The sequence below is a fragment of the Poecilia reticulata genome, linkage group LG15 (genome assembly GCF_000633615.1).
Source record: "Poecilia reticulata strain Guanapo linkage group LG15, Guppy_female_1.0+MT, whole genome shotgun sequence".
NCBI lineage: Eukaryota > Metazoa > Chordata > Actinopteri > Cyprinodontiformes > Poeciliidae > Poecilia > Poecilia reticulata.
This window is the reverse complement of record NC_024345.1, coordinates 27,683,372-27,695,787: the sequence shown is the minus strand read 5'-3', so window position 1 is coordinate 27,695,787 and position 12,416 is coordinate 27,683,372. Positions and strand designations below refer to the sequence as shown.

At 37.6% G+C, this 12,416-nt stretch overlaps 1 protein-coding gene across 1 annotated transcript in view; it reads right to left on the bottom strand.

Annotated features, from left to right (window-relative positions):
* b3gat2 (beta-1,3-glucuronyltransferase 2 (glucuronosyltransferase S)) overlaps positions 1-12,416 on the bottom strand; it is a 47,529-nt gene that overhangs the window by 22,444 nt on the left and 12,669 nt on the right. Inside the window, exon 2 of the mRNA XM_008430359.2 lies at positions 865-1,009. Within this exon, the coding sequence (XP_008428581.1) occupies positions 865-1,009 (145 nt within the window). The remainder of the gene's footprint in view (positions 1-864; positions 1,010-12,416) is intronic.

The following is a 12,416-nucleotide window of genomic DNA, read 5'->3' as shown; positions in this document are numbered from 1 at the left end:
TTTTATTGTTCTTTCAACAAATAATAAGCCGGCTGTTTTACCTTAATTTTCTTTGGTCTGTGGTCATTAATTCAAAATACACTTCTCACTACTCCAGTAGCCGAACCTAGCTCTGGTCTTATTATGAGTTGATTAACTGTAAACACATAGCGAGTGTTACACATCGTTATGTTAATGAGGAGAGCTGCCTTCTATGTCTATTATTGGCCAATAGAGCTTTGGAACCAACGTCACTGCGTCAGACGTTGTGGGGCGTTTAGGTGCAGTCGCTCGGTGCCATCTTTGCAGACCACAGACCAAAACAAACTTTATTACGGTGGTTTTGTTGTGTTTCTGACTGCAGTGAAGTGAACCTCCGAGCGCTGAGGAGGGAGCTAGAGAACGGCTGGKCAAAATTGGCGTTCATAAATCGGATCCACCTTGAGCTAAATGCCGCTTACTCGGCGGATATTGGAAAATCCAATATCCAACTCGAAACTAACTTCACTGCAGTTGGTAACACAACAAAACCACCGGGATTGTTTGGTCAAACCGCACCAGAGTTTCACTTCAACCGAACCAAGACCGAGGTTCTTAGGCGGCAAGAGTTTGCTTTTTTGTTTCACATCAGACTTCGATGGCGAATTCACACGTCGCCAAACGAACCAGCGTTTGATTTAAAGCGAACCAAACAGGGCAGGTGTGAATGCACCCTGTGAGTTATTTTGCCTTTAGCAACAACTGTGTTGAATTATTTTGAATATTTGAGGTTGGATATTGAATATATAATCACTTCTTAGCATCTTGTTACCTGAAACACAAGACATTTTTCTTCCAATGAGGCAGAAAACGTCAGACTCGTTATCTCTCCATTTTGCTTCTTACCTGCCATGTCAGTAGCAAAGGGTCTGTCCGGCCTCCAGCCAGTGTACCAACCAACCACTTTGCCCCCGGACACTAGGGGGCGCTCATATGTTCGGCCACCCACAAATCCCACAGGCCAAACCGAAACACCTCGAGTGCTTCGCATCTGTAAGGAGAGAAAAACAAGAAGCAATCAGTCCTGAAAATTGGTTTTTCTGAAATGTAAAGACATTTCTCATTTATGATTTATTCAGAAATACCATTAAAAAAAAATCAAGAAAAAAAATCATCTCTCAATTCCGTCAATTTCTTCTGGAAAGAAGGCGCATAGATTGAGATTTTTGTTGCTAAACCTGATTTAATTATAAATATGATGTTCTGAACATTCAAACTCGGCTTCTAGTGAACGTTTCTGCACAGCATCTGACCCAAAGCGGACGACACAAGCCTTGATAGTGAGATGCAGCAGTGAGAGTGAGTCTGGAATGAATTGTTTGTACATCAGTTTGCATGAATAATCTCTAATCTAATCTGAAACGTGCTGGAGAGCAGCATGAAGAGACTCTCCTGCAGCAGGAATACGAGACCAAATGAAACTGTACGGCGCAGATCTGCTTTCCATTTGCACAGTGAGTGAATTTGCACACAGCCACCGGCAGCGCGACGGAAAATGAGACGAGCAGAGAGCAAGAGATACAAATTTAGTGGGTGGGTGATGGGCTGGACTGTGTGGGATCAGTAGGTTATGTGTGTGTGTGTGTGTGTGTGCATGTGTGTATGTGCGTTTGTTTTTAATACTTTATGGAGACCATTTGCCTGACACATACATTATGGGGACTCACTACTCACTGGGACTGAAGCCTGGTCCCCACAAAGGGAAACGCTGTTTTTGGGTCAGGGGTTAGATTTAGTACTAAGGTGTGAATTGAGTTTTGGTTAGGGTTAGGATAAGGATAAGGCTGTAGAAATGAATGGAAGTCAATGGAAAGTCCCCACAATAATACCCATGCTTTCATGTGTGTTTGTGTGTGTGTGTGTTATTCCATTTTCCAGTCCGCGCCGCCCGCCTCGAGGTTCAGTCGTTTAGACACCGCATCTCATCCCTCACTCAAACCGCCTGCAGCCTGTCGCTCATGACAAAGAGACAGCAGCACTGCATCACCCAGTAGAAATGAAGCACAACACGTGGATTTACGGCGCTGACCTGGTCGACCTCCCAAACAACAGTCTGATGCCTGAAACACTGAAAATAAATATAGGTATTTACTGAAAAAATACGTGTGTGAAGCACAGAAACAACTCAAGAGTCTCTTTTCTCCGGGTAAAATGTTGAAACACCCAACCTAGATATTGTGTTACCCCAACTCTCCCTCTGATTGGTTGATCAGTCCCTCCTGATTCCTCCTTCTCTGAAAGCCAAGCTGGGTGGATTCAGTAAGAAAAATAAGAAAACCTATCAAAACGTCTTAATCTGCCAAGTCTGACAGAATCGATCATCAATTTGAGATCTGAGTTTGAGATAAAAAAAAAAAAAATAATAATTGAACATTTAAATTTTACATTTTTATCAAAATTGACACCTGAAAACATATTTTCCGGCAACCCACCTTCTTTATGCTGAGATAATAATTTGGTAACTGCAGGAGCAGAAGTCCAGCCTGAATCAGATAAAGTTATTTAAACCTTTTACTTTGTGTTTTTAAAAATCTGATTAAACTCCAGAATGAATGCTGGAGTCAGTTGCGCAAAAAGTGGGTATGCAGGGTATGCAACGCATAGGGGCGCAGCACCAGAGGGGGCGGCGCGCCGATGATGTTTTCCCGTACGTTCCTTCACTCGGTCGGGGGGAGGGGGGGCGCCGATCTATGTTTTCGCATCCACCTGAATAATGTGTAGTTGTGCCACTGGCTGGAGTTTTAATCAGTTAGGATATTTGCAATATTAAAAACTTTTTAAAAACAGTTTATAGAGAAGAAAAAAAAACATTTTTACCTTTTGTGAGTCTTTTCAATGATTTAATTATACTTTTAATTCCTCATTTTATGGATTAATATTCTTTATTCATCTTGGTTCAAGTGTAAATATGTCTTATTGACGCATCTGTAATCTTTTTTATATGTAATAAAGTTGGTTGATTGGATCTCAACCTTAATGTAATTAAATGTCTTATTAAATCGTCTCTATGCTCATTTTTGTAGCATTTAGATTTATGACAGCTCTGTAAGTATTATGTCTCCATTCAGGTCAATGAAAGGTTAAAGTATTACTGGGAAATGATCTCAGCCTGTAATTTACAGGATAATGAAACGATGCACGCCTCCAGCAGAGTAGCTATTCAGTCCACAGCATCAGGAATAAAACTGAACTCAGGTGAGTCAGGTAAGCTGGGAAAGACTCAGCTTCCGAAAACATCACACTGAAACCTAATATTTTATTATAAGCTTATCAATTATGGCTTAACAAATCCAAACAAGCTTAGTATTATTATTTTCAGGCTCCACTTTAATGTGGTAGTGATTTAGTTAAAAATAATAGGAGCATTTTTAATCTAATATTTAAAAATAAATCGTTTAAACATACCTGGGTCTTAAATGTTTAGGTCAAATCATCAGAGGTGTAAATATTACTTTTAATTTTTTGTGTTTTAACAGGACCTGGGTGATTTTCTCACACGGGGTCAATAATATACATATTGTCCAAAATATATATTTAAATTCAATTACAGAAGCCTGATTACTTCTGATGTAAGAGACATTTCTGCTCTCAGTCGAGCAAAAATAAATCTGCCAAAAGCTGCAAAACATATTGAAAAAAAGATAGCTTATTGAATTTTCTTTAAAAAAAAAAGAATTTAGAGCCAACAAAAACACATTTCTTGCTCCATTTGTGTCATTCTGATGATAAACTACTAAAGCTAATAATTTAATATAAAGATTAGATTTATATGTTTATATATATGTTTATATAAATCTAATAAACAAGAGTGGCTTAACAATCAATCCACTCTTGAACTGAACTTGTCAAAATTACAAAAGTATTTTCATGGTGATTATTTTAATCTATTATCTATTAATCTATCATTCTAAAAAAATGCCACATTCTACAGATTTTGCTTTTAACCACTAATGTATTTCTAATGTTTTTAATACAACATTAGAAATACATTAAAATGCAAGTAAATAGTAATTAAATTCCTTTTTTAAATAAGAAATAAGAAAATAAAAGTTTTTTTGAGTAAAATACAGGAATCTGAGTCAGGTGAAGCTAAAACTCTGAGATTTGATTAATTCTGGGTAGAAGAGATTTACAGGCAAATAAGTTTTTTTAGTCTTAAATGGGAAATAATATATTTGTTGTACAGAGCTAGCTTACTTGTTGCTCTGAATATGTTGTTTTTTTTTCAGTAAATGGCCTTTTTTGAGTCTATATTCTCCAGTTAATGATTATTTCAGTAATCGATTAATCTCAATTAATTGTTTCAGCCCCATTTATTAGCAAAATTTTGATTGAAACTGCATAGTTGCTCATATTTAATCCAGTTAATTTACAATCAACAGTATAATTTGCGTTGTATTTATTATTTTCTCAGCTCAGTCAGAACGGCGGTTCTGACTGGCTGCAGACAGGAACCAGCAGGTAGAAAAGATCCAATCATTGCTGCTGTACGGCTCTGATAAAGACCCGGAAATTACCAGTTATTTATATCACACTGTCAGAGATGATAGCTGTAACACATTCATCAACAGGTGACTTTATCTTTACATTCAACACGCTGAGAGGAAGTGGATAAACGGAACATTTCGTTGGAGCCCAACCTGCTTCCATCGCGTTTCCTGCTCCGCTTCCCGACCGCTCTCTGCCGTTTGGGCCCCTGGGCATCACTGACAGCTTTGAAGCCTTTTCCTCCCTGCTAATACTGAAGCCCCTTGTGGTGCTAAAATCCTTCCCCTTGCTCCTCTTTTTCCTGTTGTCTGCCTCACGCTTTCACTTTTAGGTCATTTTTCAAAGATGTCAGCCCCTCTGTCTTGTGGAATCAAAAGTGAAGAGAGGAGAAAGCGGCAGAGAGAAAGAAAAGAGGAATGTGTGCCAAGCTCAGTCCTTGAGTGCGATCGTTATTTTGGCTTAGCAGTTAAGTCCTAGTTTGACTGCTAATGATCCCCCGGTTTGAATGCCGTCTTTTCTCAGCCCAGCACAGTTTGACACAATATTAGAAAGTGTTGGAAAGAAGCCGGAGGGCATGCAAACATGTTCCGAATCTCTGACTGGATTTACGCAGAGAACAAACTCTCACTTTGAAAACCAGCAGAGCTTTGGCTCAAACCAAACTGCAAAAATAATATATATATCTGTTCAGTTTTGGCTTAATTACTGCTCTGAAGATGTTGTTTTTATTAAGCCTTTGTACTCAAGTTAAGGATTAATCAATTATTAAATTAGTTGACGATTATTTGAATAATCGGTCAATTACGATTAATTTGAATAATTGATTCAGCCCTAGTTATGTGTAACTGAAGGTGCAGTTTTCCATATTTAATCCACTTAATTTGTATAATGTTGTCATTTTCTCCTCTGAATATGTGTTAAAACAGTGAAAAACTAATTTGAGGTAACATAATAACACATGCAAGGCTTAAATATGAGAATATGTCACTTTTTGATCAGGAACTTTCACAGAAAGCTGTACATACTTAGTTTTTTATAAACTTTTTCAATTTGAGTACACATTTCATTTTTTGTTTACAGGCATAATTTTATTGATAATTATGTATTTTTTAAATTTCCATTTTATTTATTGCTTTTGGTTGTGGTGCTTAATTTTGGGATATTTGAAATCTCTTCCAGTTTCAGAAACCGGACTAAAGACTGTAACCTTACTAAATTAAAGTTTAATTGTCTTTGGAAGGGCAAACTTGCATTATTAATGCAATTATTATGAATATACCACTTGAAAATTGTTTCAAAACAACAATATTATGATTTATCGCAATAATTACTGGGACAATTAATTTACACAGCAGAATTTGTTGCTGTGACAAACCTAAAGACGAGTTAAAGATGGACGTTTAGCAATTATTCAGTCACATCTGCCCTTTTAGAAATGAAAGATAAACTTTATAACAGTGTGATGGTCTGAGGCTGATTTGCATTAGTAGCTTAGAAACAACTTACAACTAATAAATTCTTCTCTTTAGCAGAAATTCCTAATATAAACATCCAGTCATACATTTGCAAACTTGAGGTTTTGGAGTGACCTAGTCAAAACCTTTACTGATGTGAAACGCTGCAAAAACACAAAATCCTACCAAATATTTTAGGTCTAGTTTGTAGTGCAAGTATCTTAAAATACTTGAAATAATAACTAACTAACAAGTAACGTTTAAGCAAGATATAGTAGCTTGTTTAAGGAAATAATTCCTTAATATATTCTATGTTGTAGAGACACTGGCAGATTTTTTTCCACTTATAAGAAAACATTTTTCACATGTTATGAGTGAAATAATCTGCCAGCGGATCGAGTACTTTTTGATCAATTTTCAGGAAACAAAAAGCAAATATCACGCTGAAAATTGACCTGTAAGCTAGTTTCAAGTGAACTGAGATATGTTCACTAGAAACTGGATAGAAAAAATACTTGTTAAGATGTGTTTTTGCAGTGAAACCGTCTTTTGTGGACAAAAACGTGACCTTCTTGTGAAACCTGAGGCGTGTTAAGATAGGCCATACATCTGTTTTACATAAACGCCTGCAGGCAAACATCAGTGGCATTAAATGAGATAAATAAAAACAGTAGGTGGGTGGTGTCAGAAAGCATCAGCGAGGCCTTTTACCACTTGTTGCATTATGCTACTCAATTATTCATTACTACTGGAAGACATCCAGACTTCACAGGTATGCACTGGATGTTAGCCAACCATCAGCTGCAGCATTGTTCGGCTCAAAAATATTACCAAAGGCTTCAGCAGCAGATTAGGAAGGTTTTTTTCTGATAGCTGATACAGAGAGAGTAAACGTCCTGGTGTAGGAAGCAGTGAACCAGCACATCTTGGCTTTGTTATCAACAACGATTCAATGTCACAATGTTTGCTGGGAGCGAGGCAGAGCCGTGGGGTGACAGGGTTTCAACAGATGGAGCATTATCCGGCTCGTGGCGACTGCATTAACTCACGCCGCAGTCTGCAGATTACGGGTGGCAGCAGAAAAGTTTGCAGCACAAACTCATTACAGGGAGCTTTATCTACACAAAGAAAGTGCATGCCGCCAAAATGTAATGCTCTGGAGAATGAAAAATAAAAACAGGAAGACAGATAGAGATGAATAAAATACCAGGTCAGGTTCAGCATAACTGTGGCTTCTTTCGACATAAATCCTTATTGCAGTAGGAATTATGCTGTACTTGTAATTGAGTTTCCATGTTTTCTTTTGACATCTTGGTTTATTTCGCAATACTGCAATGGAAACACTTTTTTCCTCATCATAAAAGTCACATGACTTGTCACTGGAGCAAACCACAAACACGAGGACGACGACAGGAAGTAGTTGGAGGATGACGACGCGCCATGTTTTTTTAATGATTTATTGTGTCAAAAAACTTTTTCACGTGTGATTTTAATTGTGTTTCGTATTTGATGAGAAAGTCACTATTGTGAAGTTGTGTTTTTATGACGCTATTGACAAAGTCTTCTGCACATTTGTAATGGAAACACAGCAACTGTTTTTGTTGTACAAATATTTAATTCAAACTGACCACCAGCAGCACAACCGAAATATTATGACAAAAACACCGAAAAATTTCTTCATTTTGCTGCTGACTGCAAACACAAATTATTACACAAAGGCAAATCATTGCATTTGGGTATCCAGACATGATGGGAAAAGAGAAATTATGATTTTGTGCAAATATAAAGCAAGATGTCTGTCGTTCTCTAATTTAACCCTGAACTCCTTTTATCTTTTATCAATGATTGATGATTCTCTCTTCATCAAGTCTAATGTCAAACAGCTGATAAAAAAAACCCCTCAATTTATTTTCACAATTTACATTAATCTTTCTTTTGAGTCAAGAAAATGACCTTCGACTCATTCACACCGTAAAAACACAAAATTTTACCAAGTATTTTGGGCCTAGTTTCTAATGCAAATATCATAGTAAACCTGAAATAAGACAAAATAACTTACAAGTAAATGTTCAGAAATATATAGAAGCTTGTTTTAAGTAAATGATTTCTTAATATTAATTAAAAAGTACATATTCCACTAAAACATGGGAAAAATGTCATGTTATAAGTGGAACAATCTGCCAATGGAACTAGAACTGGGTTGCTAGGCGACGGACTGGGCTTGGCTTTGGTTGCTAGGTAACTGCGCAGTGGAGTAATTTACCAATGGAACTAGAACTTTTTCATCAATATTAAGGAATTATTTACTTAAAGCAAGCCTCTGTATATTGCTAAAAAGTTACTTGTAAGTTAGTTTGTCTTGCTTTAAGTTTGGACTAGAAACTAGACCAAAAATACTTGGTAAGATTTAGTGTTTTTGCAGAGCACAGCAGCTCTACAATCAGCTACATTTGACCAAACTCGACTCATTGAGTGAGATAAAAAAAAAGACAAAAAACAAAACAGAAGCATATTTTTGCTTTTCATTTGCATTTTTTGTTGCTGTTGATGTTTTATGTTGTTTATGTGTGTGCTGTCATTTTACCCAGGATATCTTTGCAGATGAGATGCTGTACCTCTCTGGGCCTTTCCTGGTTAAATAAAAGACTTATGCTGCTGTAAACACACCACCCATGAGGAATCGCAGCAAAATTGGTGTTGACAATGGCACATATTCAAAATGATTATTTCTTTTCCCCCAGGAGTTTGCTTTTTAATGGCTTCCACGCTTTATCCTCACCTGGCAGCTCCGACTGCAGATGTGCAGTTGGTCTTTCCACGCCTAAATCCTAACAAGTAATTTGGCTTCTCTGCTTCCTGGCTGTTGTCCACATTCATTTTATTTCCAGTCCAGTTGTGCAGCAGAGGCTGAGTGTCTCCCTTATGAACCACTGCTGCTATTATCTCATGCTTTCTGGTGCTGCGCGGCCACTTCCAGCTGGTTTAAATGCCAGCTAGTCTAAATCGCTAAATAAAAAGCTGCACAGTGATTACTGAAAAACTCAGGGGTTTTTTAATACACCATTTGAGCGTGCAGATAAAATAATCCTGAAAAAATGAGAGGAATCAGAAAATCAATACGAGCTGCTTCATCTTCAGGGGAAGGTTAGAAAAAACACATTTTAAACAAACGTCTATTTTTATGATGGAATAAAAGGCATTGATGCTTTTATGATGGAGAAAGATAAAATCAGCAGACCAATCAATGCAGATGGAAACCAAACGCCTCAATTTTAACACAACCTTGTTTGTGCCTTCAAGCCTACAGAAAACATTATCAGACTTCTTTTTTTTTGACAGTTTTAACCTTCACAACTTAAAAACTTGAACTGCAATTTGTTTTCTTTCAATCGAGAAGCTGCAACCAATTTACAGCTCTGGAAAAAGTTAAGAGGCCACTTAAAATGATCGGTTCCTATGATTTTACTGTTTGAATAAAATGAACATTGTTCTTTATTCTATGAACTACTGACAACATGTCTCCGACGTCCCAAACAAAAATTTTATTTGCAGAAAATGAGAAATGGTTGCAGAGCAAAGAAAACAAGATCATATTCATTTAGAAACAACAATACTGATGTTTTAGCACAAGAAGAGTTCAGAAATCAATATTTAGTGGAATAACCAGGAGGTTAACAATGGGTTTCAGTGCAGTGGTAGCTTAATTTCTTCCAAAACTGTATATATTTGTATGCAAACTCTACAAGTCATTCCAATTCAAGATCACTTGCTTCATAAAATGAGAATAATATGAACAAGTTTGAAATTGCAATGGATTTAATGCCCCACTCATAAAGAGTCAAATATAAAAATTCATACTAAATATTTTTGTAATCATCAACAAGCTTCTGGCATAATTCTGGATGAAAACTGTTTGTTTTGGTAGACTTGATTAAAATCAGTCAGTTTCCAGACAATGACTAGCTCAGGGGTCCGTTATTTATTTCCGCTGCTGATACAAGATAAAACCCGCCTAGAGCTGCAAAAAACAAATATGTACTGATTCATTATGAAAGCTAGCAAAATTTAACTAAAATGTATTTCTTTTATTACTTTCTTAGAGCACCAAATTGGGGGGGAAAATTGATCAAATATTTGATTTGAGATGTAGAATTCAGATGCAGTTCTTCTTCTTTATTACTTCATCCTCTTTGAAACAATCCTCCGTCGCCTCTGGCATAGATAAGTGCAGCTCAGGCGTTTTGCAGAGCTTTGAGATGGGGGATGTATAGCTTGTATATTCTTCTTCATAACCCCGGCGTGAATCTTTTTATTTCGTTTCTAACAGCTCCAGCCTGCACACATATCATGCACCATTGCATCAGTTTCACCATCCTCCCGCAGCCTCACTAATTTGATTCATTCATTTTCCCCCTGCTCATTTCGTCCCTCTCTGACTCTGATTGCCTGTGCCATGCATATTAAAATCTCAGAGATAAAAATACACTTGATTAAAATCACACTCGGCCTCGGCCCCCCAAACACTCGTCCCACAGAGAAAACAACTCAGTGATGTCTCTCTCTCTCTCTTCCTCTCTTTCTCTCTTTCTCCGAGGAAACGAGAACATCCATAATGGATTTCATAAACTTCATCATTAAGCGTGTCTTTGTGTGTACACGGTTCACTTCTCACCTATTTGTTTCCGGAGAAGAGAGTTGCTTCAAGACAGAGTGTCCTCTCTGGGAGTCAAATGAAAAATGCGAAACCTCTCAGCTCCGTATTTTTCACCCCAAGCTTTTCTTTTGTTTACTTGTAAATATGTAGCGGGCCGTTATTCACTGAGCCACCGGCGCCGTAATTTGTCAGGACTTGGAGGCTGTCATGCACTCGGCTGAGTCTGAAATTATTTATTTTTTTTATTCACGTCAAAGATTGTTTGCCACGTTGGACTTGGCTGTTCAGCCTGAACCAATTGGAGAGTGAAGAGGAGAAGCCTGTTAAATAGATATCAGGTTTTACTCCACTTAACTTTCTGAGGCAGCTTTTCACTGCAGAACTAACTTGGACTTGAGTAAGAAAGACGATGAAAGCTAAAAAGTGTCCGACTTTTGTCCGCAGCTTTTATTCCCTGGGTCAAAATTAATAAGTATGTTTATTAAAACAAAGTGCAGTTCAAATATTTTAAAGTAATTTAAGAGCAGTGACAAAAACTGACAAGTCACCGGTTGCTATGGTGATTCTCATCTTTTTTGAATGTCTGCACTCTGCTTTCTGAGATGATTAGGCGATGTAGTTGTTCCACTCTGGACTAAGAACCTATTATGCAAAATTCAATTTTTATTAAGCTTTTATACTTCAATTTATGTTTCTAATTATTCTAAAAACAGCCCAAGTGCTTAAAAAACCATCCAGCTATTCTTTTGGCAATAAGTTCATGTTTTTTGGTGTCTGGAAAACATTTGATGGGCAGTCTTCTGTTACATAGCAACCCCAGCAGAGTTCCACCCGTCACCTAGCAACCCAAGCTGAGCTCCAACATGCTAGGTCAGGTGGTTTTACCGCTGTATGTGCTGTACAATGGCTGCTGGAAGAGACAAGTGTTTTATTATTCACTTACTATTCAGAAACCATTTGCTGAATTCTTGTTGGATGTGCAGGAGACTCTACTAATGCTTTTCAAAGATTTACGATTGCATAATTGCATATCCTTTTGCAGCCATTTTCATGTGGGAGTGTAAGCATTGAGTTGGGGGGCGTGGCCAGCAGCTTATTTGGATTTAAAGTGACAGAGGCCCTAAAACATCTCATTCTGATAGTAGATGAAAATAGGCAGAACTGACTGATTTTGTGCACAAAAATGTGATGAACATGTTTTGCATAACCCAGAGACTTAGTGTAACCTGATCAAGGAAGCATAATAGGTCAGCGTTAGTAGAAAATTAGAATGTGTGCGACATGATTAATTTTAAACTGTGCAAAAACTTTAAAAAGGCATTCATGTTAGGTTTCGAGTTGGTGTGAGTGCTCTTTCCTGTAGAGGATCTTCGGGGGAGAGTTCTGACAGGCTGATGCAGCTGATTCCGTGTGATTGACTGCTGGACCTTTTAAGAAGCAGTGGAGCGGTTACTCATCGCTCGATGGTCCCACTTGTTGGTCAGAGTCTACCAGAAATCATGTTATGGATATTGTATGAGACTTCAAGTAACATTGTGTCTTCCTTCAGAAAACGAAGAGCTGTTGGAACCAAGCCAGGAACCAAGTCTGGATTATGTGATAGCTTCCTGCCAAGACCGAACATCTCCGCCTGCCGCTCTCCTCCCCTCTCCATCATTTGGTCCTCGGAACGCTACCGGATCCTAGTCTTTTCCAGTGGTGGAGAAAGTACTCAAAAAATTTACTTAAGTAAAAGTACAAATACACAGTCAAAAATGTACTTAAGTAAAAGTCAAAGTACCACATTAACATTTTACTTAAGT